Here is a 24742-nt window from a genome sequence, read left to right on the forward strand (position 1 = left end):
CATATATATCTATCCCCCAGAGCTCCCTTGTGGCACAGCAGGTTAAGGATCTGGTACTTTCACTGCAGTGGTGCAGGTTCTAACCCTGGCCTGGGAACTTCCACATGCCTCAGGAGCAGCCAAAAACAAAAAACAAAAAAACGAAAACAGACTTCACTCCTCAGAGCTCTGCAATTAGAGATTCTGGGGTGCAAACTGGAGGAAGCATCCAGAAGAACCAGAAGGCTCTGTGGGCTCAACAGCCTGGAGTTCAAGTCCTGGTCCTGCCACTTTAGAGCCCAAGATGTGGCAACCGCTTCTCTGAATAGAGAAGTGTAAGGACAGAGGGCCCTTCAGATCCAGTCTTGCATCTGGGGGTGGAGGCATGGCCGCCAGAAGGCCCACTGGCTGGGGAGGTGGGCATGGGAGCCCACCCCCCTCCTAACCTTGGGGAGGTGGTGAGACTGCACACAGGGAGCAGACCAGGGCAGGAGGGGGCCTGGCAGGCCTCAGTTCTGCCTGGGGACTGCAGTGGGAGGACTTCAGGGGAGCCCCTGCCTGAAGGGAAAGGGACCGGGAGCAGACTGGGTGCCCCTAGGCCTGGGCTGGGGGCTGGGGCTCGGACCACCAGCAGCCCCCTCCTCCTCCTCTCTGAGGGGCAGGAGCTGGGCAGAGACTCATGGCTGCCAACCCCTCCCTCAAAGAGCCTGAGCTGGTCCTGCTGCCAGTCCTTCCCCTGGGAGGAGAGACACAGAGACTGACTCCTAAGGTGACGCCGAGGGGTGGCAGAAGCAGGGGGCTGAGGGGACAGAGGACACGCCCCTCAGTGGGAAGATGGGGGCTGAGAGCCCTGGGTCACGGCTCCCTTTGCACTGACCACAGGGAGGACCTTTTGAAATACAAGAAAAGAAGAAGCAAGACTGATAAAGGAAGTGACGGTCGCCATGGGGGTGGTGAGTTTGGGGAAGGCTGTCACCCCCCTCGGTCCTCTGAAGGAGCCTGGTCCTCCCTATCCTGGGGCCCACACTCTCCCCAGCAGCCACCCCAGAGGCCTCTCCTCCAGCCTCGAGGGCTCTGCTTGTCTTCTCATCCCCGGGAGGAGAGCGAGGCCATGGAGCTGCCCCTGCTGCTGCCCCTGCTGCTGCCGCTGCTGCTGCTGCTGCCACCAGCATCTCTGCAGGGTGGTGAGTGGCCAGAACTGCCCGGCTCTGCCCAGGACCTGGGGAGGGGCTGTGGCCAGCTGGCTGTGGAAGGGGTCCCCTGGGGAAGCCGGCCAGGCCTCCCACCCCCAACAAATAAAGAGCTGGTCCCACAGTGCTGGGGCCCCAAACCCCTCACCTGCCTCCCTGCCCCAAGCCTGGAGAGGGGCGCATCCAGGCCGGAGGGCCAGTCCTACCATCTGTCACACTAATGCCCCTGGTGCAGGTGCCAGATGGTCTGGGGTCACCTTCACTGTCTCTCCTGGTGGCTTCAGAGTCTCTCCCTCTCCCTCTTCTAGATCACTGGGCACAACCCAAAGCACGCTTTCACTCTGGGATGAACCAGCAAAAACAACTCTCAGCCCCTGAGGGTGGCTCCATCCGCATCCCCTTCTCCTTCGACTACCCCTGGGACTCAGGCAGGGTTTCCAATGTGAAAATATCCTGGAGATGGAAACACTTCCATGGGGATTTCATCTACAACATAACCCCCCCATTCATCCATAATAACTTCAAGAACCGGCTCCTCCTGAACTGGGAAGAGGGTATGAAGAAAGGCTCCCTCCAGATCTCGAACCTGCGGAGGGAGGACGAGGGTTCGTACTTCTGTCGGGTGGAGATGATCACAGAGAAATACGGTGAACAGAAGTGGCAGTCCATCCAGGGGACCGAGCTCACGATCACACACAGTGAGTCCAGCTGTCCTGCCTGACGCTCCTGGAGGCCACGGGTGCCTCAACCCCAGGCCTGGCCCCTCTTCCTGGCTCTTCTCGCAAACTCCTCTCCCTGCCCCTCCAGCTCCTCTCTAGGCCTCTGCCAACCTTCCCCTTTTCCCCTGCATCTTCCCCCAAGCAGGGCTGCCTTCCTTGCCCATCCCCCGCAGCGCCTCCAGATCCAGCCCCTCCCCCAGCCCCAGTCCCCAGCACCTTCCAGGCCCCCAGCTCTCCTCCCTCCTGCTGCCCCTGTCCTCGCCCCAGTCCTCCGAGTGGACGGGACACCTTCAGGATGCGGCTGCCTCCCCCGTCACGAGTTCCTATGCGGAGGCCCAGTTACCCCATGTCTGTGTCTCCCCCACAGCCCTGAGCTCAGCCTGGCACACAGAGTAGGTACCCACCGGTGGCCTGAGGAGCCCCATCTCCTGGCCACTCCCCATCACCTGCCTTCCCAACCTCCCCCGCTCTGCCCCCAGAACCGGCCCTCAGCGCTCCGCCCCCAGCCCCCCTCTCCCCTCTCATCTCCTCTCCCCCGCCTCCGTCCTCTCTACCCTCCTTGCCTCTCACTCCCCCCACCTCTCCCTGGGTTGTTCTAGTCACACTGTCCCCCTCGTCCAGCCTGGCCTTGCTCCTCTGTCCTGGTCATGAAGCGGCAGCAGCAGCAGTAACGACAGCTCCCGCCGACTGCGCTCTGCGTCCTGGCTGGACAACAGGGGGCATCGCCCCAGCTAGCCTTCCCCACGACCCCCAGTGACAGTCGGCACTGCTGCCACCCTCCTGTTACGGGAAGGGAAAGTGACGCCCGCAGAGCAAACTCCTACCCAAGGTCACTCCTGGTCACTACTGACACCCCCCACCACCACCCCGTTTAACCCCAGAGCCTCCTCTCTCAACCACTGGCTGCTCAGCCTCACCTGCTGACCTGATCATCTATCTTGACCTATTTTAACCTGCTAATAGATGTGTAGCATCAATAGATCTTCCTCTGTCACTCAGTGAGGCATCAGAACTTGAATCTTAATTTATCTGTCTCCAGAGCAGGGGGCAGGGGGTTTCTCCCAGGCACAGGCAATAACCAGGTGTGTTTTCTGTTGATAAATTTCTTTGAAAATTAAAAATTGATTAAGTTGGTTTGATTTTTATAATCACTCGTGCTGGCAAGTTTAAACAGCATCACGCTGGATTACTGCTCCTGGCCAGGAGAGACCCTCTCCCTGTCTCCTCCTTGGAAAACCCCTGCCCCGTCTTGGCCACCATGCTGGTTTGAGAGCAAAGAGACAGTGACTCACAACGTACGTGAAGCAAGACAGACGTGCATTAGTATTTCCTGCACCTCCTGCATATTTCCTTAAGTAACATTTTTTGGGCGACTCTGGTTCTCCTTAAATCCCTCCTCTTCCTTGCCTAATTCTTCCTTCCTTTTCTCATTTCTCTGTTTCAATCACATTTACTATGAGTTTTTCCATCAATAAGTTGTCAATTAATTGAGCATCTGTCTGTGTGTCATGTGGCGGTGAAAAGAGAAAAGGAGGGGAGCAGAATCAGTGGAGAGAGGTGCTGGGGGTGCCGCTTTGTTCAGATGGAACCGGGAGGGCCTCTGGGACAGCTGCTCAAACAGGGTAAATGAGGAGAGTTTTGAGGGGATGCAGGGTACGGAAACCAGTCAGGGACAGGGAGACACCTGGAAGCAGCCACAAGCCTAAGGAGCAGGGGAAGAAGTAGGTCCTGGAGCCCAGAAAGGAGCCGTGGGCTCTGAGGAGAGAGAGTCCGCATGCCTGTGACAGCTAGTTTTATGTGTCCACTCAGTTGAGCTAAGGGACCCCCAGATCGCTGGTAAGACATTATTTCTGAGTAGGTCTGTGAGACTGTTTCCAGAAGAGATGAGCAGTAGGTGGGCACCGTCTGGTCCCTTGAGGGCCTGGACAGAACAATAATGGAGAGAAAGGGCACGGCTGCTCCCCCCTTGAGCTGGGATAGCCAGCCTCGCCTGGCCCAGACCTCAGCGCTCCTGGTTCTCAGGCTTTGGGAATAAGACAGGGATTTACACCCTGGCCCTCCTGGTTCTCGGGTCTTTGGGTTTGGACTAGAACTACACCACCCACCTCCCCCCCTTCAGATGCAGACGTTGAGACAGCTCAGCTCTCAGAGTCACGAGAGCCAATCCCTCACAAGAAAACCCTATTTCTCCATCTGTACATATGGTATTGGTTCTTGTTTCTCTGGAGAACCCTGACTAATACAACGCCCATCAAGGAAGCATCCAAGGGCTAGGCTCTGACCTGCATCTCCCTTCTTCTCCGGCTGGTGACTCCCACTGGCCAGCAAGGCCAGAAAGCCCACAGCTGGACTCCACCAAGACCTGCCTCCACGGGCACAGAGCACGATGGAGAAGAGCTGGGAGGGGACCTGCAAAAGCCAGCAGAAAAGTCCAGCCGAGGCACAGATGTGTAGGAAGTGAGAGAAAGTTCTGAAAAAGAAGTCCCAGTCAAGAGGTAGCAGCAAGGGCCAAGGCCGTGAGGTGGGACAGGTGTGGCTGAGCAGAGGAAGAAACTCAGGTGACCGGAGGTGAGGGCAGGACAGGCAGGTCCAGTGTGGCTTTGACAGCCAAGGAGAGAACTTGCCCTCTGAGGATGATGGGGCTGGTGAGGCTTTCCTGCAGAGGAGCCCCGTCATGCGATTTATGTCCTAACTGTGTCCCTCTGGCTGTTGTGTGAAAAATAAGACCACACAGGTGAGCCAGGTCACAGCAGGCAGACCAGTGAGAGATGGTGCGGCTGGATGAGGGTGACAGCAACGGCGGGTGAGAGGTCACCAGAGGCTGGTTATATTCTGAAGACAGGGCAGACAAGATGTGCACATGATGGGAGAAGGGCATCCTGAAGGAGAGGGTTTCACTTACTGAAAGTGGGAGATGGGGAGGAACAGGTTTGGGAAGAAATCCAGAGTTCTGTTCAGGACGTCTTCCATCTGAGAGGTTACCAGACAGACAAAAGGAGGCGTGAGTAGGCAGTGACACATGACAGTCTGAGGGCTGGGGGAGAGCCGGCCAGATGTGTACCTTTGGGGGTTTTCTGCATATCGCTGGTGGTTGATGCCATAGGAGCGGATAAGATTACCTGGGAAGTGAGTGTAGAGAGAGGAGGTCCCAGGACTGAACCCTGATGGTTACAGGTGGGAGGATGAGAAGGAATCAACAAAGAAGACTGAGAAGGAGCTGCTAGTGAGGCAGGACAAGAGCCAAGAGAGACAGTGGTCCAGATGCCATGTGAGCAGCCCCTCTCATGAAAGGGAGAGTATCAAACGCTGAGACATTGAGCAAGTTGAAGACAAGGGGTGTAAGAGACCCAAATCCTGGATTTCCGTAGTAAGAAATGACCAGGTACTACCTAAAGCAGCAGAATCACGGAACAGCAGGAAATGCCTGTGATCAAGAAATATGAGGTTAATGCCAAAAAAACAGCCAAAGGGCCTGAAAACAGTTGCCTCTGGGGAGTGAGAACGAAGTGAGGAGGCTTCTGAAAGGCTGCTTTTATAAGCTGTGTGGAATTCGATACTTCTTTGAATCTGTGCCCATACAACTCATCTAAAAACACATGCTATGTTTTAAAAATAATAAAGGTATAGGAAATACATTCTTGCACATAGTCCAAAAAATGGTCAAAAATGCAGATGGGAGTCAGATGAAAAGTTCACTCCTCTCTCTCCACTTTATCTCTCAGCCACCATCTCTTTCTGCAGAAACGTTCTCTTTACAGATATAGATGTGGATACAGATATCCAGACACAGATCACATAAAATCAAACTGCATACTTTTTTGTTCCTCAAATTGCTATTTTTACTTCCTAGACTTCAACTGTCTTTCCCCTTCAGGACACACATATCTATGCCTTTTTTTTTTTTTCCCCACTGTACAGCAAGGGGTTCAAGTTATCCTTACATGTATACATTACAATTACATTTTTCCCCCACCCTTTCTTCTGTTGCATCATGAGTATCTAGACAAAGTTCTCAATGCTATTCAGCAGGATCTCCTTGTAGATCTATTCTAAGTTGTGTCTGATAAGCCCAAGCTCCCGATCCCTCCCACTCCCTCCCCCTCCCATCAGGCAGCCACAAGTCTCTTCTCCAAGTCCATGATTTTCTTTTCTGAAGAAATGTTCATTTGTGCTGGATATTAGATTCCAGTTATAAGTGATATCATATGGTTTTGTCTTTGTCTTTCTGGCTCATTTCACTCAGGATGAGATTCTCTAGTTCCATCCATGTTGCTGCAAATGGCATTATGTCATTCTTTTTATGGATGAGTAGTATTCCATTGTGTATATATACCACATCTTCCGAATCCAATCATCTGTCGATGGACATTTGGGTTGTTTCCATGTCCTGGCTATTGTGAATAGTGCTGCAATGAACATGAGGTTGAACGTGTCTCTTTTAAGGAGAGTTTTGTCCAGATAGATGCCCAAGAGTGGGACTGCGGGGTCATATAGAAGTTCTATGTATAGATTTCTAAGGTATCTCCAAACTGTTCTCCATAGTGTCTATGCTTTTCTTTTTAAATGACAGCATGGTCTCCCACTGTAACAATGTATCATAGTCTATTTCATCAGTCTCCTTTTTAAAAAATATTTAGGTTGTTGCCACATCAGAGAGCACAGTTAAATATTAAATTCAAAGGCACTGGGGAGTTCCCATGGTCGTGGCTCAGTGGTTAAGGAATCCAACTAGGAACCATGAGGTTCAATCCCTGGCCTTGCTCAATGGGTTATGGATTCGGCATTGCCATGACCTGTGGTGTAGGTCACAGATGCGGCTTGGATCTGGCGTTGCTGTGGCTCTGGCATAGGCCAGTGGCTGCAGCTCTGATTGGAACCCTAGCCTGGGAACTTCCATATGCCGCAGGAGCAGGCCTAGAAAAGGGAAAAAGACCAAAAAAAAAAAAAAAAAAGGCACTGGCCTTTGAATATAGGGCCCAGTATTTCCTAGCACAGAAATCACTGGGTCAAAGGGCAGGGATGACTTTTTTTACTTTTTTCTTTTTTGTCTTTTTGCTATTTCTTGGGCCACTCCCACGGTATATGGAGATTCCCAGGCTAGGGGTCCAATCAGAGCTGTAGCCACCGGCCTACACCAGAGCCACAGCAATGCGGGATCTGAGCAGAGTCTGCAACCTACACCACAGCCCACAGCAATGCCAGATCGTTAACCCAATGAGCAAGGGCAGGGACCGAACCTGCAACCTCACAGTTCCTAGTCGGATTCGTTAACCACTGCGCCACGACAGGAACTCCACTTTTTTACATTTTGATAGATATTCCCAAATGCATTCCCCAAAGCTGTGCCAACACATGCTCCCCTTGTGCCAACACTGGGTATTTTCTTCCACTCAGATCAATGAAAGAAACAGACTTTTGTTGTTTTAATCTTCATTTCTAAAAATTATGAACAGATATTAGCATCCGAGTTATGTCCTCATTTTATGAAATGAGTCAGATTTGCAGTGTTTTTTGTACATTTCTCTTCTAAAATCTTCTGAGAATTACTTGTTTCTTAAATTTTTGCAAGAATTTATCTTTAACTATCCTGAGCTTAGGCTCTTTATGAAAGGTATTTCTTTACAATAATGTTCTCACTTCTCAGTCTACCTATCAGTTAAAGTTTACAATGTCTTAAATCCATTTAAAAATTTTTTTGTTAGTATCAGAAAATCATCCATTTCACAGAGGTTTTAGGTTAGCAACGTGTTACTGAGCACACACTCCCAATTTCAACAGACTCTTTATCCTTGTTGTTTACAAGAACTTTGCTTTCTTGTTTGTTTTTTTCTATAAATAACCACTTCCTGCATTTATTATTCCTTCTGCTCTTTCATTTCCTAAAAAACTTATTCCTACACAGGATTTCAATACTTTCAAACTATGGGTTTATTTAAAGCTGGTTCCTCTCTGTTTGGCCTTTTTTTTCATTGGAAATTCACTATTTCATTCATTTAAAAAATTTCTTCCCATTTTAAATAATAAAAGCATTTAATACTATGAATTTAGCTTAGAGTGTATCTTCAGTCAAATTCCACAAGTTTTTTTTTACACGCAATGCACCTGTTTTCTTTTTTCTTTTTTTGGCTTTTTAGGGCTACACCCACAGCATTTGGAAGTTCCCAGGCTAGCGGTCGAATCAGAGTTACAACTGCTGGCCTATGCCACAGCCTCAGCAATGCAGGATCTGAGCCATGTCTGTGACCTACACCACAGCTACAGCAATGCCGGATCCTTAACCCACTTAGCAAGGCTAGGGATCGAACCCACATCCTCATGGATACTAGTTGGATTGGTTACCACTGAGCCACAATAGGAACTCCTTGTTTTATTTTCCAAATAGCATCTTATTATATATATTTCTTTGACTAAGAATTTAAAATTTTTATCTGATTGATAATAATTCATTATTACTAATTTCTAGTAAGAATGGACAGAATTTGGTCCACACTAAACCTGAGGATTTTATTGGAGTTGGTTTTTCGGTATGTGGCTTAGCATTAAGTCAATTTTTTAATGATGTCTTAAACATCTACAAAGATAATTTTTCTTGCAGGACATAAAGTTCAATATATAGTCATTTAACCTTAGTAATATACTTGCAACTTATACTAGGTGCTTCACAAATGTCTTCTCACTTACTAAAACAATCATGTAGAATAGCTGCAGCTGGCACTGGGCCCACCTGGAATGCAGGAACAGGCTGTGCACCAGGACTTTTATGGAAACTTGCTGCTGGAGACGGTGGCAGCTGCCAGAGGGTTCACAGTGGATGGAGCGGTGGCAGCCAGAGCAGCAGGACCCCTGCCCACACACCGGCGCCTGATGCACGCAGCCTCCCCTCACGCACTCCGGACCTCTGTCACCACCTCAGGGCGGGTGCAAAAAATTACAAAGCTTCATAATCACCCCAAGGCCACAGAGAGCAAATATGAATGTTATTTCCCAAAAGGCTGAGTGAGATTAAAGAAATGCTTGCTTCTGACAATGAGGAAGAGGTATCTTCTAAAGTAGAAAAGGCTTATGTCCCAAGGCTAACAGGAACTGTTAAAGGTAAATTTGCTGAAATGGAGAAACAAAGACAGGAGAAACGAAGAGAATGGAGGAGAAAGGAAAAGGCAGAATTGAGCAGGATGTGTTAGAAAAGAGGAAGACTCAACATGAATTAGCAAAAAGGACCAAGCTGAACGATACAGAACTGATTCAGCACCAGAGGAAGGAGATGATTCACTACTCCTAACAGTGGTACCTGTCAAGTCACACAAAACATCTGTAAAAACAAAAAGGAATTTCCAAGATCTAGAAAGAGAGCTAGAAGAAAAGGAAAAGGTCAAGTATGAAGAAGATAAAAGAATAATATACAAAGAACAACACTGATCTCTCAAAGAAGCCAGTGTCTTTCGTTGGTCATGGATGAAGAACTGGAAAAGGAGGCAAAAAAAAAAAAAAAAAAAGAAGAAGAATCGTTTTCTCCTGAAAAATTGAAAATGACTTTGAAGAATCAGAAAGACAAAGATAAGAAAACCGAAGGAAGCAAGCTGAGGAGGAAGCAAGAAAACCTTTAGAAGAGAGGTGTGCTTTTGAAGAAGCAGGGAGGCAAATGGTAAATGAAGAGGAAGAAAACCAAGACACAGAAAACATTTTTAAAGGGTACCACAATGGTACACTCAGACTCCGTTCTGAAGAAATAGACAAAGGAGGGAAAATGAAAAAAGGAAAGCAGAAGAAGAAGCCAAAAGCAGAACAGAGGAAGAAAAGAAGGCATTTGCTGAAGCAAGGAGAAGCAGGGGAGTAGATGATGACTCCCCAGAGATATAAAACATTATCTCTCAAGAACCTCTTACACTGGGAAACCTGGAAATTAATTTTGACGAACTATTAAAACAAAAATGGGGAGCTCCCATCATGGCGCAGTGTAAATGAATCCGACTAGAAACCATGAGGTTTTGGGTTTGATCCCTGGCCTCGCTCAGTGGGTTAAGGATCTGGTGTTGCAGAGAACTGTGGTGTAGGTCGAAGACGTGACTTGGATCCTGTGTTGCTGTGGCTGTGGCGTTGGCCGGCAGCCTAGCTCCAATTTGACCCCTAGCCTGGGAACCTCTATATGCTGTGGGTGCGGCCCTAAAAAGAAAAAAAAGATAAAAAAAAAACAAGAAGAAAGAAGTTGAACAGAGTAGGAACAGAAGCATAAACTAGTGATGGAAAAATAGGAGTATGAACAACTGAGGCAAGAAATAGGTGAGAAAAGAGGAAGAAAATGAAACTTATGAACTGAGCAGGGAATATGAAGAATTAAAAAGGAGTGGCTCTATTCAATCTAAAAATCTAAAAAGCAAGTTTGAAAAAACTGAAACCATTGTCTGAAAAAGAAATACAGCAATAGAAGAACAAGCAAGAAGAGTGACTGACCTTGAAATTAAAAAATGAGAAGCAGTGGAGTTCCCAGTGTGGCTCAGCTGTAACAAACCCAACTAGTATCCATGAGGTTGCAGGTTAAATCCCTGATCCCGCTCAGTGGGTTAAGGATCCGGCATTGTTGCCAAGAGCTTTGGTATAGGTTGAGACTGAGCTCAGATCTTGTGTGGTAGACACAGCTCTGACTCAACCCCTAGCCTGGGTACTCCCATATGTCGCAGGTGCGGCCTTAAAAAAGAAAGAAAGCGGTGGGGGGGAAAGGGAGAGAGAGAAGCAGAAAACTTTCAAGACCAAGATGTTGCTATTTCAAGACCAAGATGTTGCTATTAAGCCTGAAAAAAAAACAGTGAGGCTCCATTTACTCATAAAGTGAGGATGACAGCTGGACTTGAATGAATGGCTAAGGCAAGAAAGAAGAACAAAGAAGGATTGAAGAGCAAAGGTTACTATGCATGCAGTTTGAACAAAAGGAAACTGCTGCAGCACTACAAAAGAAAAGAGGAGGAAGAAGAGGGTAGCACCATGAATGGCTCCACTACCGAAGATGACGAAGATGACGAGCAAACCAGAGGAGGAACTCTGTGGCTTAAGAAATCTCTAAAACACACAAGGACTGTAGACAGTGAGCCAGTGAGATTTACTGTTAAAGTAACAGGAAAACCCAAACCAGAAATTATTTGCTGCTGTGAGGAGAGATAGTGCAGGATGGAGAAGTTTATTGAAAGAGAAACTTACTGCCTCTATTTACCAGAAACTGTCCCAGAAGGAGGAGATTAAATACGCAAAGCAGTGAACAATAAAGGCTCTGCAGCTGGTACCTGTATTCCTACCCTGAAAGTAAGAATTAATCACTCTTTTAATCTGGAACTTTTATTCTATTAAAAAAAATTTTTTTTTCCTTTAAAAAAATCACTTTTCTTCTCTTTTTTAGTTGATGACTACTAGGTCCCCTTCTCTGTCCCTGGAATGAACTCCCCCTCTCCCTCTCTCCAACTTTCTCACCACATCCATCTTTTCTGGGCAGGGCCAAAAAAAAAAGGAAACCAAAAGTGCCACTAGGTTGACTTCTTATTCCATTCCCTAACAGTCTTCGAAACAAACGCTCATGTGATTACCAAAGTCTTCCTTTTCAAATGAACACCAGATTCATCACCATATTATGCAGAAGTTAATGTGTAATTTAATGGGGCAAAGTGGGAAATTCACTCAGTTATTCTATTAGAGCCTGTTACAAAGGCTATTTCCCATGTTTACAGCAATTGTTTTTAAAAAAAACCACAGACATATTATTTTGAGTGAAAGAAGACCATTTATGAACTATTCACACCTAAAAGTAGTTTAAAAGAGCTGAGACTTAATGAATTTGGAACCTATCAATTTCATTGGGTTTTTTTTTTTTTTCTCAGTACTATATCATTTTGGTTGCTGCAGTTTCAAAGTCTTTCTGAAGCAGAGACATGAGGGAGTAGGGGTATCATTTCTCCCTCTGTGTGGAGGGAAAAAAGTTAAAAGACGTTTAAGAAACAACTACCAGAGTAAATCTGATGGAAACCACTGCCTATTACCCTTTTATATTTTGTCTTTTTTAGGGCCACACCAGTAGCATATGGAGGTTCCCAGGTTAGGGGTCGAATCGGAGCTGTAGTGGCCGGCCCACAGCAACACGGGATCTGAGCCACATCTGTGACCTACACCACAGCTCACCGCAACGCGGGATCCTTAACCCACTGAGTGAGGCCAGGGATTGAACCTGCATCCTCATGGATGCTAGTCGAGTTTGTTAACCACTGAGCCATGACGGGAACTCCCACGGCCTGTTACATACAGAGTTCTGAGTGCTAAGAACATTAAACATGTACTTTTCAAATGTTCATCATATTAAAGGTTATAAAGCACAAATTTATGTTGTGACCTTGTCTGAACAAACTATATTTTAATGAGGAAACTTTGTATTAATAGTTCATGCAAGAGAAAACACTTCCAACATAATCAAAGATTTCAAGATCCAAGCGAATTAGATTTAGGGAAAATGGCACAATCTTAAATTTTAAGTTTTTAAAGTCAGTTTGTAAATAATGAACTACCATGTTCTGTTATCGAACTGTTTTATATTTTAATTTTCTGGGAAATCAATTTTATTTTACAATGTAAACCCATAATAAAGTAACTTCTGTGTTTTGAAAAAACATGTAGTAGTTCCCATCGTGGTACAGTAGTTAATGAATCCGACTAGGAATCATGAGGTTGTGGGTTAAATCCATGGCCTTGCTCAGTCGGTTGGGGATCTGGTGTTGCCGTGAGCTGTGGTGTGGGTTGCAGATGCAGCTCGGATCCCGTGTTACGGCTCTAGCGGAGGCCAGTGGCTACAGCTCCGATTAAACCCCTAGCCTGGGAACCTCCATATGCCATGGGAGTGGCCCAAGAAATGGCAAAAAGACAAATAAATAAATAAATAAATAAAACATGTAAAGGACAAACACTGTTTGAACCCACTTCTATGAGGTACCTAGAGCAGACAAATTTTTAAGTTTCAGAAAGAATGGTGGCTTCCAGGGGCTTGGGAAGGGGAACGGGGAGTTAGTGTTTAATGGGGATAGAATTTCAGTTTGGAAAGATGAAAAAGTTCTGAAGATGGGACGGTGGTGATGGCTGCACAATAATGTGAATGCACATCATGTCACTGAACTATACACGTAAATGTGATTAAAATGGTAAATTTTATGTTATGTAGATTTTACAATTAAAATTGTTTTTTGATTCTGTGATTGGCTGCTCCCTATTTGTAGGTGATGAAATGAGGTTCTGAGGTCACAGCGCTGGCTAGCGGTAGAGTCAGGATTTAAACAGAGTGAAGTAGATCCCAAGCTTCCAGCATTTCTCCTTGTGGGAAAGCCTCAGAGACTTGCTCCCCTCCAAACTAGCAAACAGCTGTCACCCAGATACCTCCAATCTTTAAATGGATAATTTTATTTTTTCTTATGTCTTCCTAGCCCAGACAACCACCCTGGGCTCCACCACCACTGCTGCCACCACCACTGCTACCACAGCTGGCCTCGGGACCTCAGAGAACCAAAGGCATTCGGGGTCTTGGCCCCTGAGTACGGAAGCTACAGTGGGGATAGCAGGCGCTGTGCTTGTAATAGCAATTGTGGGACTGATTTTGTGCCTCTGGTGGAAGAAGAGGAAAGGTAAGTGGTCCAGGACCCCTAATCTCTCCCTGAGATTCCCAGCTGGGAGTTGCTCAGAACCTACGTGCCTCAGAATGAACCAGGTGTACTTAAATAAAAATGCAGATCCCTGCTGGGCTTAAGGTCTGGGCTTGGGAACCTGCATTTTGGTTCATGGGAAGGGCAGAGTCTGCACCCTGGAAAAAGGCAGGAGAGAGCAGAAGGGAATAGGAAGTTGGAAACACTCAAAGAACACTGGTTGGGTGCCCATTTTCCAGAGCCTGGCTTATAACTGGAGGTACAAAAGTATGTAAAGCACTGCTTTATTCCTGCTTTCAGGAAACTCAGAGGGAGACCGGGGGTAGGGTGGGAGTAGGGGGACAACTGCCTCAAGGGCTGACTGACTCACTTGGAAAGAGATACAGTAGGCTGGGAGGAAGGAAGGATAATCCAGGAGGACTTCGAGAGGAACAGACATCTGCAGAAACTCTCAAAGGATGAAAAAGAATTAGCCAGGTTGTATGGGTGGCATAGAAGTCACTGTCCTTCAACGGGAAGGACACCATTCTGGGAACTTTGAGTAACTTATTGCTGTGTCGGAGGCAGGAGATGACAGAAGAGCTTGTGAATCACATCTGAAAGCCTCTGCTCCCAGAGGCAACGCGAAGAAGCAAAGTGGCAAACTTGGCTTGGCCTTGCAGATATATGCCAGTCAGCGATGCAGGGGCCAAAGATGAGCCAGGCTGGAGTCAGTCTAAAATGGTTCTTTTAGCTCTGCAGGGCAAAAACCACAAGGCTTGTCTCCTGAGAGAGAGGATGAGGGTTAAGAGAGGAAGAGAAAATGTGACAAAGGCACTGAGGAAATACAAAATGGTATTTGACAATCAACACGAATGAGAAGCCATAGAACTGTAAAGGCATTATTCACATGGTTATGTTTTTTCCCAGCAGCATTCCACCATGCAGGTTTAGAAACCCTTAGAAATTGTTCGTCGGAGGTTGTATTCAGCTGCTAGCATCAGAAGGTAACAGTGTGGTAAACAACACAGAGGGCTTTTCCTTCCTCACCGAAAAGGATCCGGACAGAGTTCTCAGTGGCTCAGCAGGTTAAGGACCCAGCATTGGCACTGCAGTGGCCTGGGTCACTGCGGTGGCCTGGGTTCCTTCTCTGGCTCAGGAACATCCACATGTTGTGGGTATGGCCCAAAAAACTTAAAAATAAAAGGACTGGAGCCAGACAGCAGAGGCCACTTAAGCACGCAGGCTCCTACCTTTCTGCTCACTGGGCCAGATACCGGCTTCTACCCTGAATGTTGCTCCACGCTCAAAAAAGCTGCTGGGACTCCCGCTGTTATTTGAGAATCTAAGTGGGAAAATGGAAGAAGGAGGCATGGTCAAAAAGACTATGCCCCAGCTGTCTGTCCTGTTCCAGAGCCTCTCTCCAAGTCCTACCCACAACTTCACCTTACTTCTTACTGGCTAGATTCAGTCATAGGTCCCACATCACCCTACAGAGGGGCACTCTGACATTCCCAGTCAAGTCAAGGTTCCGCAACTGGAAAAGAAGTGAATGGGTATTGGGTAAGCAAAGCGCATTCCCATCCAGGACTGGAGATGCGTCAAGTAAGTGTGACAGAAGGACAGGGGAACACAGAAGGTCAAGGAGCCAGTGAGAGGGCCCAGATGGAGAGTAGAGGGCTCAGCAGGGAGTGTGGATCATCTGAAAGAAAGTAGATCCTCAAGGGACAAGAGTTCAGTGAGGTCAAAGCACAGCTACAGAGGGATGGTGACAAAAATCAGCTGGAAGGAAAGACAGTGGAGCCTAAAAATGATGCTAGTATTTACTAAGTCAGAGTTCTCAGGCTCGGTGATTTTTTTTTTTTTAAGCCTAATTGTGGAGTGGAGGTCTCTGGAGTTGGCAGGGTGGGGAGACAGGAGAGTCCAGTGTGTTCAGAGGGTCATTCCCATGAATGATGCGATCTCCCAGGGTGGTGCTGGCTGGTGGAGAAGAGGTGTGTGAACCAGGGGCCAAACCTTTGGGAAATGCTGCGGAGACTTGAGAAGGATGTAGAGGGAGAGGGCTGCGGGGAGACAGCACAGGTTTCAAAGGGTACAGAGGAATGGGCTGCAGGGCCAACACGGATTCCAGCCAAGAGGATCACAAAATGGATAAGTACAACAGCCGCCACTCAGAAGGGCAGCCAAAGAAGCTGGCTTATGAGGACAGGAGGGAGCAGTGGTGCCTGTGACAAGGGGGCAGGGGCAGGTCTCAGCAGAGGAAGGACCAGGTTGGGGGATGCCCTGGACTCCAAGGAAGGGAGAGGAAGCAACGGGAAAGCTCAGGAGAGAGCAGGTGAAGGGGCTCAGGGTGCAGGGAGGGCTGCTCTCCCGATTGCTGCCAAGGACAAGGCAGGACAGGTATGGGTGGCCTTAGGGTGCCAGCTGGGTCCGGCTCTGAGTCCCAGGTCCTTCCCAGGTGGGTTTCAGCAGCTCTGGTCCCTCCAAGGATGGACTCAGAGTGGGACGGGGCAGGGGAGGCAGGGAGGGCACAGGCCTCCGTGGATGGCACACTGACAGGCTGTCCGTCCCCCTGCAGGTCTGCAGACTAAAGCCAGAACCCCCGCCAGGTGAGCACTTGTCCTCCAAGGGGTGGGGGCGGGGGGTCTGATTTCCGGAGCCTCTCACAGCCGCTGCCCTCCTGGCCGCTGCATCCCCTGACCGGCCAGGCCCTCCCCTTCCTGAGCTGCCACCTCCTTAAGAAATCAAGAGCAGTGGACCAGCACTGTCACTGGTGCTGTCCCGGAATGGCTCCCCTTGTCCTCCTCTGGTCCCCGTTTCTCAGCTTTCCTCCCTTTCCATCCTGGTTCTCTCAGCCTTGAACGTCACCCCGCCTGGACACACCACTTCCACTCCTCCCACTCTGGTTCCTCCCTCCTGCACCTCTTCTAACCTGTCCTTTCCCCCTGTGTCGTGGCAAAGGGCCTCTTCCTTTCCCGAGCACGCGCCCTCCTCGCCCACCCGCCCTTCTCCTCTCTGCCCCCGCCCTCCACCTCCACTCTCTTCCTTCTCACAGCCCCTCCCTCCTCCTCTCCCTCCTGACTCTTGCCAGCTGCCCTCCTCCCAGGATGCTGCCTCCTCCAGGGACCCTGGCCTGAGCACCGCCCACAGACCCGGATTAGCTTCCTGGGTTTCATCCTCCACTTGGAACCGAGGCGCTGCAGCAGAGAGGACAGCAGCTCCCCCCACCCCATTTCTCCTCCCTGTGCCCCTCAGATAAAGCCATTTCCCTAGAACAATCCACCTTCAGTCAGCTCACAGGGACGGGGCTACACCGCAAATGGCCCCTCAACCCCGGCCTCAAACCTCTGCCCTCATCTTCTCAGTCAGTCCAGGAGGTCACAGAGCCCCCCACAAGGAGAACCAGCCCCAGGTGGGTGTGAACTCTGTCCTGCCCAGCCTCTAACCCATCACCCACCCTCCTGTTCCCATGCAGAGGATCCTTCCAGAATCTGGAGGAGAAATACGAGAACATTGGGAACAAAGGTAAGTCCCGCCACCATGGTTCCTGCTCTCCACCTGGGCCTTCCTTCCTCCCCACACCCCCTCCCCACACACCTGCCCTCAGCATCCTCCTCTCTCCCCTGCCTCACCCACCTTCCCCCAGACGACCTCACCCCTGGAACCCCCTGCCCATTTCTCTACCCTGCCTGCCAGCCCACCTGACCCCAGACATTTTCACTTTTTCCAGTGCAACAGACAAACCCCAAGCTGGACCAAAATGTAAGCAGCTCAGACTTGGCCTGAAATATTACAGGGAAGTTTGGAGAAGGTGGGGTGGAAGGAATAGAGGGACTGTGGTGTGGGCAGGGCACTCGGCATAGGATCCCTACTCTGAGAGGGGACAGCCCCCACCCCCTGTCTAACCCCCTTCCCTCTCCATTCTCACCCAGAATGATGGCATCCTCTATGCCTCCCTCACCCTCCACAACCTGCCCTCACCAGCCGCACCTCCATGCCCTCCCGCCCACGGGGGCCCCCAGGAAGAGACCGTGTACTCTGCCCTGAAGACCTAAGGACTGGGACGAGTGATGACCTCCTTAGGGTCAGCCATGCACGGGGATCTCACTTCCCCATAATCAGAGCCAAACAGAGACCACTCAGAAGCCAGCAGGTGCCGAAGGCCACCGAGGACCTGAGCACCTACCTGCTCCAATTCCTCTTCGACTTCCCAGCCCTTGACCACACGAATAAAAGTGCCTGTATGATTTGCCCGATTGCATCTAAGGAGAAAGTGGTGTCACCCGTAACTTCTGTCCCTCTGTCCAAAAAGGAACCATAATATACAGCTCACACCCAGACCCCTGCCCTTGTTCTTTTGCTCAGTGACTGCTCAGGCCAGGGACCAGTACGTCCCCAGCACTAGTAGCCCATCTGGAACCCACGTCTGCCCTCCTGATCTGACCATTCTACTTCCCTTATGATAACAACCAGCATGTACTGTGTTTTACAAGCATCCCCCACGTAAGCATCATCAACAGCCTCATATGGCACTGGATGTGCCCTTGGAGGCAGGATAACAAGGACCTGAACAGGTACAGGGCCTTTCCCAAGGCCACGCAGCTAGTAAGTGGCGGAGCCAGGATGGGACCCCAGAGCCGCCCTCTCAATGTCCTTCTCCCGGGACTCGGGTGTCATCACCTTCCCAGGTTCCCATACTGACAGGCCTCCCACCAGAAAGCACAATGGGCTACAGTGACATGGAGGAGGATGGGAAGAAGCCAAAAGAAAGCATGTGGTTAGAGGTGAACCAAACCCACTAAATCAGTAACCTGGTTTATTAACACATCAACTGGACAACTCTGCCTTTCGCCATTTAACCTCATTGTGAACGAACAACCCCAACACTTCTCAGGCTCTCGGGGACCCTGGGAGAGCCGGCCCTCCTGCTCCCGGGGAAGGGGTGAGAGCACAGGGAGGAGGTGTGAGCACACGGCTATTCCTCAAAGAAGGCCATGGCGAGCTCCCCTGCGGCGTCTCTGCGCTGCGGCTCCTCCCTTGGCTCCGGCTCTTTTCCAACATCCTCCATGAGCTGCTCCAGGTCCAGGTCCCTGGAGGCTTCATCGTCAGAGGGGACACTTCCAGCCTCCAGAATCCGTGGCTCCTGGGGTTCAGGCCCCTCTTTCCCCACCACGGGACAGGCCCCACAAGGAGCTGGTGGAGTCAGCCCCTCAGACGCTATTCTAGCTTCTTTTTCCTCAGACGAGCTGCTTAGTGAGACCTTGCTTTGGGGACCTTTAAATTTTTTCTTAGGGCCTAAATGAAAAAGTGACAAAACTAAGAGTCCTGTTTGGCCATCTGTTCTCACCTTTTACAAGTCAAACTCCTAATTTTTTTTTCAAGCAATCTCTAGGAAAGATGACCTTTCTCAACAGAAAGAAAATGGGCTTTGGAATCAGAAAGACCTAAATTCAAGCCATGAATCAGTCATATGGTAGACATGGTTCTTGAGCACATTTTAAACCTTTTTAGCCTTAGTCTCCTATCTCTAAAACGGCTAATATTCAGTCATAGAGCTATTGAAAGAATTAAAGGGAATAAGCGTAGAAGTATCTATCTAGCCAGCTCATGGAAAGATCAAAAAATGTTAGTTCCCACCTCCTTACCATTCTCTTACCCCTGAATCAAATCCAATAACAACCATTACATTTCTGCAAAGTATGTTGCTTTCTACAATTTGAAAGATGCCCTTTCGGCCTAATTTTAATTTTTTCTTAAAGTAATAAAAAAAACTGTAGAATTGTTAAGAAATGACACAAGGAGGGGAAATGTGGACATGAACCTCACTTTCCCCACAGTTTTTCCCAAGTCTTGAGCCTTACCTGGCTGCTCTGGATCTGAATTCCCAGGCCCTTCCTTCCTTCTCATTAAGGGTACAGGAGGAGCTGCAGCTTCATTTCCCCGAGATCTCTTCACTCTCTTCCTTTGCAGGGTCGCATCTCCTCCATTTGCTACACCTGCATCACCCCCACCCCCCAACCAGGAAGGACGATGGTTTACTTCTCCCTGAATGACAGCAGAGCTAGGATCCAGAGAGTTCCCACATTTAGTCTCTGCTCTCCATCTTCCACTCATCCACAATCTCATGAGCCCCCTCAGTCCCTTTCTTTTTCCCAAATATTTCCTTTTTTTTCCTAGGTCTTCTTCTTTTGTTTTTTTGTTTATTTATTTATTTGTCTTTTTAGGGCCACACCTGTGCCATAAGGAGGTTCCTGGGCCAGGGGTCGAATTGGAGCTGCAGCTGCCGGCCTACACCACAGCCACAGCAACATGAGATCCGAGCTGCACCTGCGACCCACACCACAGCTCATAGCAACGACAGATCCTTAACCCACTGACAGAGGCCAGGGGTCAAACACGAATTCTTATTGATACTAGTCAGGTTCTTAACCTGCTGAGCCACAATGGGAACTCATAACCTAGGATTTTATAATTCAACACACAGAAATGAGAAAGTTCCAGCTTCCCTGATGACACTAGCATGAGTCTTACCCATCTTCTCAGGTTCTGGAACTGACAGCCAGTAAGGCCCACCTATCTGCAGACCCCTCCCACTCTCTCCTGCCCTGCCTTAACTGTGCACATGTCCCATTTATCTTGCTTACCTCTTGCCTTAGGCTTTCTGGTTTGAATTTTGGCTGGCTTCAGACCAGGCAAAGTTGGATCCTGAGAAAAATAAGGAGAGAAAAAAAATAAAATGTAAATGAAGTCACAAAATTTTGAATGTAATAGAATAGGATGGTACAGAAATGATGGGTGTACTTAAGGAAGTCAAATTAGGTTCTGTGAGCCTAATACAACTTAAAACAATGACAGCAAAGATAAAAATGTTCATCCTTCTTATTCGATTTGATATTAGTCAATGCAAAGCTCTACGCACGAGAGAAGGAAATAAAGCTAGGCTACAAACATGATAAAAATTGGTAAATTAAAAAATAAAAGAGAGCGAGTTCCCATTGTGGCAAAGCAGAAACAAAACTGACTAGTATCCATGAGGATGCATGTTCAATCCACTGGCCTCGCTCAGTGGGTTGGGGAATCTGGCGTTGCCATGAGCTGTGGTGTAGGTCTCAGAGGCAGCTTGGATACTGTGGTGCTGAGGTTGTGGTGTAGACCAGCAGCTATAGCCACAATTCAACCTCTAGCCTGAGAGCTTCCATATACTGTGGGTGCAGCCCTAAAATCAAAAATAAAAGAGAAAATAAAAAAGAAAGTGAAACATACATTTCAGAACTTTCAGTTTCCACTTCTACATGTAAGGAGCTAAGTCATAACTGTTCTAACGACAATTTTTTAAGCTGAACAGGAGTTCCCACTGTGAAATAACAGGATTGGTGGTGTCTTGGGAGCACTGGAACACAGGTTTGATCCCTGGCCCGGCACAGTGAGTTAGGGTTCCGTCATTGTAGCAGCTGCAGCTTTGGTCACAACTGCAGCTCAGATCTGATCCCTGGCCTTGGAACTTTATAATCCGAGGGGCAGCCAAAAAAGAAAAAAAAAAAAAAAAAAAAAAAAAGGCTAAACAATGTGCAAAATCAACATCTTTTTTTGGATCCAAAAGACACAGGGCAAACCTCTGCCCTCGAAATTGAAAATACAGAGGCAAATATATATTGGCTTACCAGAGCAGACTCAAAAGCAGAAACTACCAGGAGAACTATTGCCAGGACAAGAAAACCTCAATAGTAATAAATGAATTACTCAGTTTAGACAAGTCTGAGAGACAGAGATACCCAGTCATGGGGCGGCAGTGGGGGGCGCTTCCAGACTTTTGTGAGTTTTACACCTCTGAAAGCCCAACCAGATTCTCCCAGAAAATATCAGAGAAAAATTCCTTCATGCTTCCAGCAGGGAGAGGGAAGGGGAACCATTCTGAAATACACCAGAGTACTCTCTTCTTCTTAACAAGGCTTGCCCTCAGGAGAAACTAGTTAACCAGAACCTAATCTATTAGAGTGTGAACAGAACCTTTGGGTCTGGGCAGTAAGGAAATAACCACTATAACCATTCTGTCCCACCTAAGGGGAGAAAAAAAAAACTAAAAATACTGGGAAGTTCACTGTCTAAAGGAATAGGTCCATTTACAGACATAGACCTAGAACACTTCCCCTCCCTCAAACCTTCCCAGCACATTACTAAAGATATATTTACAGCAGTTCCTTTTACTTGGTACATCATGGCTGTCAATCAAGAAAAAACTACAAGGCATATCAAAAGGCAAAAACACAACCTGAAGAGACAGAGCAAGTATCAAACCTAAACATGAAATGGGTATCTCAACAGAAACCTTCAAAACTGAACATCAGGAGTTCCCGCTGTGGTGCTGCAGATTAAGATCTGACATTGTCTCTGTGGTGACACCAGTTTGATCCCCGGCCCAGTGGAGTGAGTTAAAGGATCTAGCACTCCTGCATCTGTAGCGTAGGTCCCAGCTATGGCTCAGATTCAGTTCCTGGCCCGAGAACTTCCTTGCACCATGGAAAAAATTGCCATAAAAAATTTTTTAAAAAACCTGAAAATCAAAGAGCCCAAAAATTGAAAAAAGAAAAAAAATGAATACAATATCCAACGATTATAGGACAACCATAGAACACATATGTAACTGGAATACCAGGAGGAGAAGAAAAAGAGAAAGGAACCAAAGAAATATTGAAAACAAAAATGACTAAGAATTTCCCAAATTAATGTCAGACACCAAACCAGAGATCCATGAAGTTCAGAGAACACCAAGAAAGAGGAATGCCAAATAACCACACCACAGCATTTTTCAAACTACAAAAAAAACAAAGATAAACTCCTTAAAGAAGATTTAAAAAAAATCTTATATGATAAGCTAACAAAGGGAAGAAAATGGAATCATATAAAATGCTCAATCAGGGAGTTCCTGTCATGGCTCAGTGGAAATGAATCCAACTAGGAACCATGAGGCTTCGGGTTCAATCCCTGGCCTTGCTCAGTGGGTTAAGGATCCGGCATTGCCGTGAGCTGTGGTGTAGGTCGCAGACGTGGCTCAGATCTGGCGTTGCTATGGCTATGGTGTAGGCTGGCAGCTGTAGCTCCAATTAGACCCCTGGCCTGGGAACCTCCATATGCTGCTGGTGTGGCACTAAAAAGCAAAAAAAAAAAAAAATGCTCAATCAAAACTACAAAAGAGAGGTAAAGAATGGAAAACAAAAATAGGAAGAGGAGTTCCCATCATGGCACAGTGGTTAACGCATCCGACTAGGAACCATGAGGTTGCGGGTTCAATCCCTGGCCTTGCTCAGCGGGTTAAGGATCTGGCGTTGCTGTGAGCTGTGGTGTAGGTTGCTGACGAGGCTCAGATCCCGAGTTGCTGTGGCTGGGGTGTAGGCTGGCGGCTACAGCTCCAATTAGACCCCTAGCCTGGGAACTTCCATATGCCCCGGGATCGGCCCTAGAAATGGCAAAAAGACAAAAAAAAAAAAAAAAATAGGAAGAAAGCGGGTTCCCATTGTGGCTCAGCAGGTTATGAACCCAACTAGTATCCATGAGGATGTAGGTTCAATCCCTGGCCTTGCTCACTGAGTTAAGGATCTGGAGTTGCCATGAACTGTGTTGTAGGTTGAAGTGAGTTAAGGATCCTGAGTTGCTATGGTTGTGGTGTAGGCTGCCAACTGCAGCTCCAATTTGACCCTAGCCTAGGAACATCCAAATGCCACAGGTGCTGCCCTTTAAAAAAAAAAAAAAAAAAAAAAAAGGAAGAAAGAACAAGGGCAACAAATAGAAAACAGTAGGAGTTCCCGTCGTGGCGCAGTGGTTAACGAATCCGACTAGGAACCATGAGGTCGCAGGTTCGGTCCCTGCGCTTGCTCAGTGGGTTAACGATCCGGCGTTGCCGTGAGCTGTGGTGTAGGTTGCAGACGCGGCTCGGATCCCGCGTTGCTGTGGCTCTGGCGTAGGCCGGTGGCTATGGCTCCGATTCGACCCCTAGCATGGGAACCTCCATATGCCGCAGGGGCGGCCCAAGAAATAGCAAAAAAAAAAAAAAAAAAGAAAACAGTAGCAAATACTGTAGATATAAATCCAACTGTATTAATAATTACTTTGAATTTAGACAGTCTAAATAAATGTCTAAAATGACCAATTAAAAGGCACAGATTGTCAGAATGGATCAAAAAAATAAGACCTAACTATATACTGTCTATAAGAAACCCACTTTAAAGCATATATAATGTATATATAATAAATGGATGAAGAAATATATTAAATGGATGACAAAAAATATACCATGCTAACACTGATCCAAAGAAAGCAGGAGTAGCTAATGTATTAATTTCAGACAAAGCAGACTTCAAAACAATGAAAGTTAGGGAAGAAGGGCAGTACATAATGATAAAGGGGTTAATTCTCTGAGAACACATAACAATCCTAAGAGTTTATGCAGCTCACAATAGAACACCAAACTACATGAGGCAAACAATGACAGAATTGGAAAGAAAAATAGTTGATTCCACTATCATAGTTGGAGACTTCAACACCCTTCTATCAGAAATGGACAGATCCAGCAGGCAGAAAATCAGTAAGGACATAGCTGAACTAAACACCACCACCAATTAACTGAATATGATTGACATCTTTAGATTATTACTTCATCCAACAACAGAGTACACCTTCTTCTCAGGCTCATATGGAACATTCACCAATATTGACCACAGTCTCAGCCATAAAACACAACTTAATTTCAAAAGAATAAAAATCCTATTATATCTGCTCTCAGATCCCACTGAAATTAAACTAGAAATCAATAACAAAAAGGTAACTGGAAGGAGTTCCTCTGTGGCTTAGCAGGTTAAGGACCCAGCATTGTCACTGAAGCAGCTCAGGTCACTGCTATGGTGCAGGTTTGATCCCTGGCCTGGGAACCTCCACATGCCACAAGCACAGCCAAAAAGGAAAAAAAATGGAAACTCCCAAAACATGTGGATATTAAACACCACATTTTTTTTCCTTTTTCTATCACCCCCACGGAAGTCCCCAATCCAGGAATTGAATCCAAGCCAGAGCTGCAACCTTCACCACAGCTGCAGCAACACAGGATCCTTAACCCACTGCACAGGGCCTGGGATGGAACTAGGCACCTCCACAGAGACAAACCAGATCATTAACCCACTGTACCACAGCAGGAACTCCAAACGACACTTCTAAATAACACATA

At 47.6% G+C, this 24742-nt stretch overlaps 2 protein-coding genes and 1 pseudogene across 11 annotated transcripts in view; 2 read left to right on the forward strand and 1 right to left on the reverse strand.

The window, feature by feature from the left end:
* On the forward strand, positions 908-17867 carry PILRA (paired immunoglobin like type 2 receptor alpha). Of its 4 annotated transcripts, none has more exons than XM_021086220.1 (7): positions 908-1163; positions 1478-1867; positions 13333-13530; positions 16106-16136; positions 17003-17052; positions 17258-17289; positions 17460-17793. In XM_021086220.1, the coding sequence occupies exons 1-7, from the start codon at positions 1091-1093 to the stop codon at positions 17580-17582; spliced, it is 897 nt and encodes a 298-aa protein (XP_020941879.1). In that variant the 5' UTR covers positions 908-1090; the 3' UTR covers positions 17583-17793. The 4 variants fall into 4 exon arrangements, with proteins under 4 accessions (XP_020941879.1, XP_020941878.1, XP_020941881.1 ...); XM_021086219.1 differs by having other exon boundaries at positions 949-1163; positions 16893-17052; positions 17460-17867; XM_021086222.1 differs by lacking the exon at positions 17258-17289 and having other exon boundaries at positions 949-1163; positions 17460-17589.
* On the forward strand, positions 8222-11984 carry LOC110259880 (annotated as a pseudogene).
* The window catches only part of ZCWPW1 (zinc finger CW-type and PWWP domain containing 1), a 37513-nt gene continuing 26587 nt past the window's right edge, over positions 13817-24742 (reverse strand). For 4 of the 7 annotated variants that reach the window (XM_013995431.2, XM_013995432.2, XM_013995438.2 and 1 more), the window contains 3 exons: positions 20172-20232; positions 19389-19523; positions 18306-18843 (listed from right to left, as the gene is read on the reverse strand). In XM_013995431.2, coding sequence (XP_013850885.1) covers positions 18503-18843; positions 19389-19523; positions 20172-20232 — 537 coding nt within the window. In that variant the 3' untranslated portion in view covers positions 18306-18502. Of the gene's footprint in view, positions 14314-14428; positions 14873-18305; positions 18844-19388; positions 19524-20171; positions 20233-24742 lie in introns of those variants that run through there. The other 3 variants (XM_005661906.3, XM_013995437.2, XM_005661898.3) reach the window with 3 other exon arrangements.

Source organism: Sus scrofa, chromosome 3 (genome assembly GCF_000003025.6).
Source record: "Sus scrofa isolate TJ Tabasco breed Duroc chromosome 3, Sscrofa11.1, whole genome shotgun sequence".
Lineage (NCBI taxonomy): Eukaryota > Metazoa > Chordata > Mammalia > Artiodactyla > Suidae > Sus > Sus scrofa.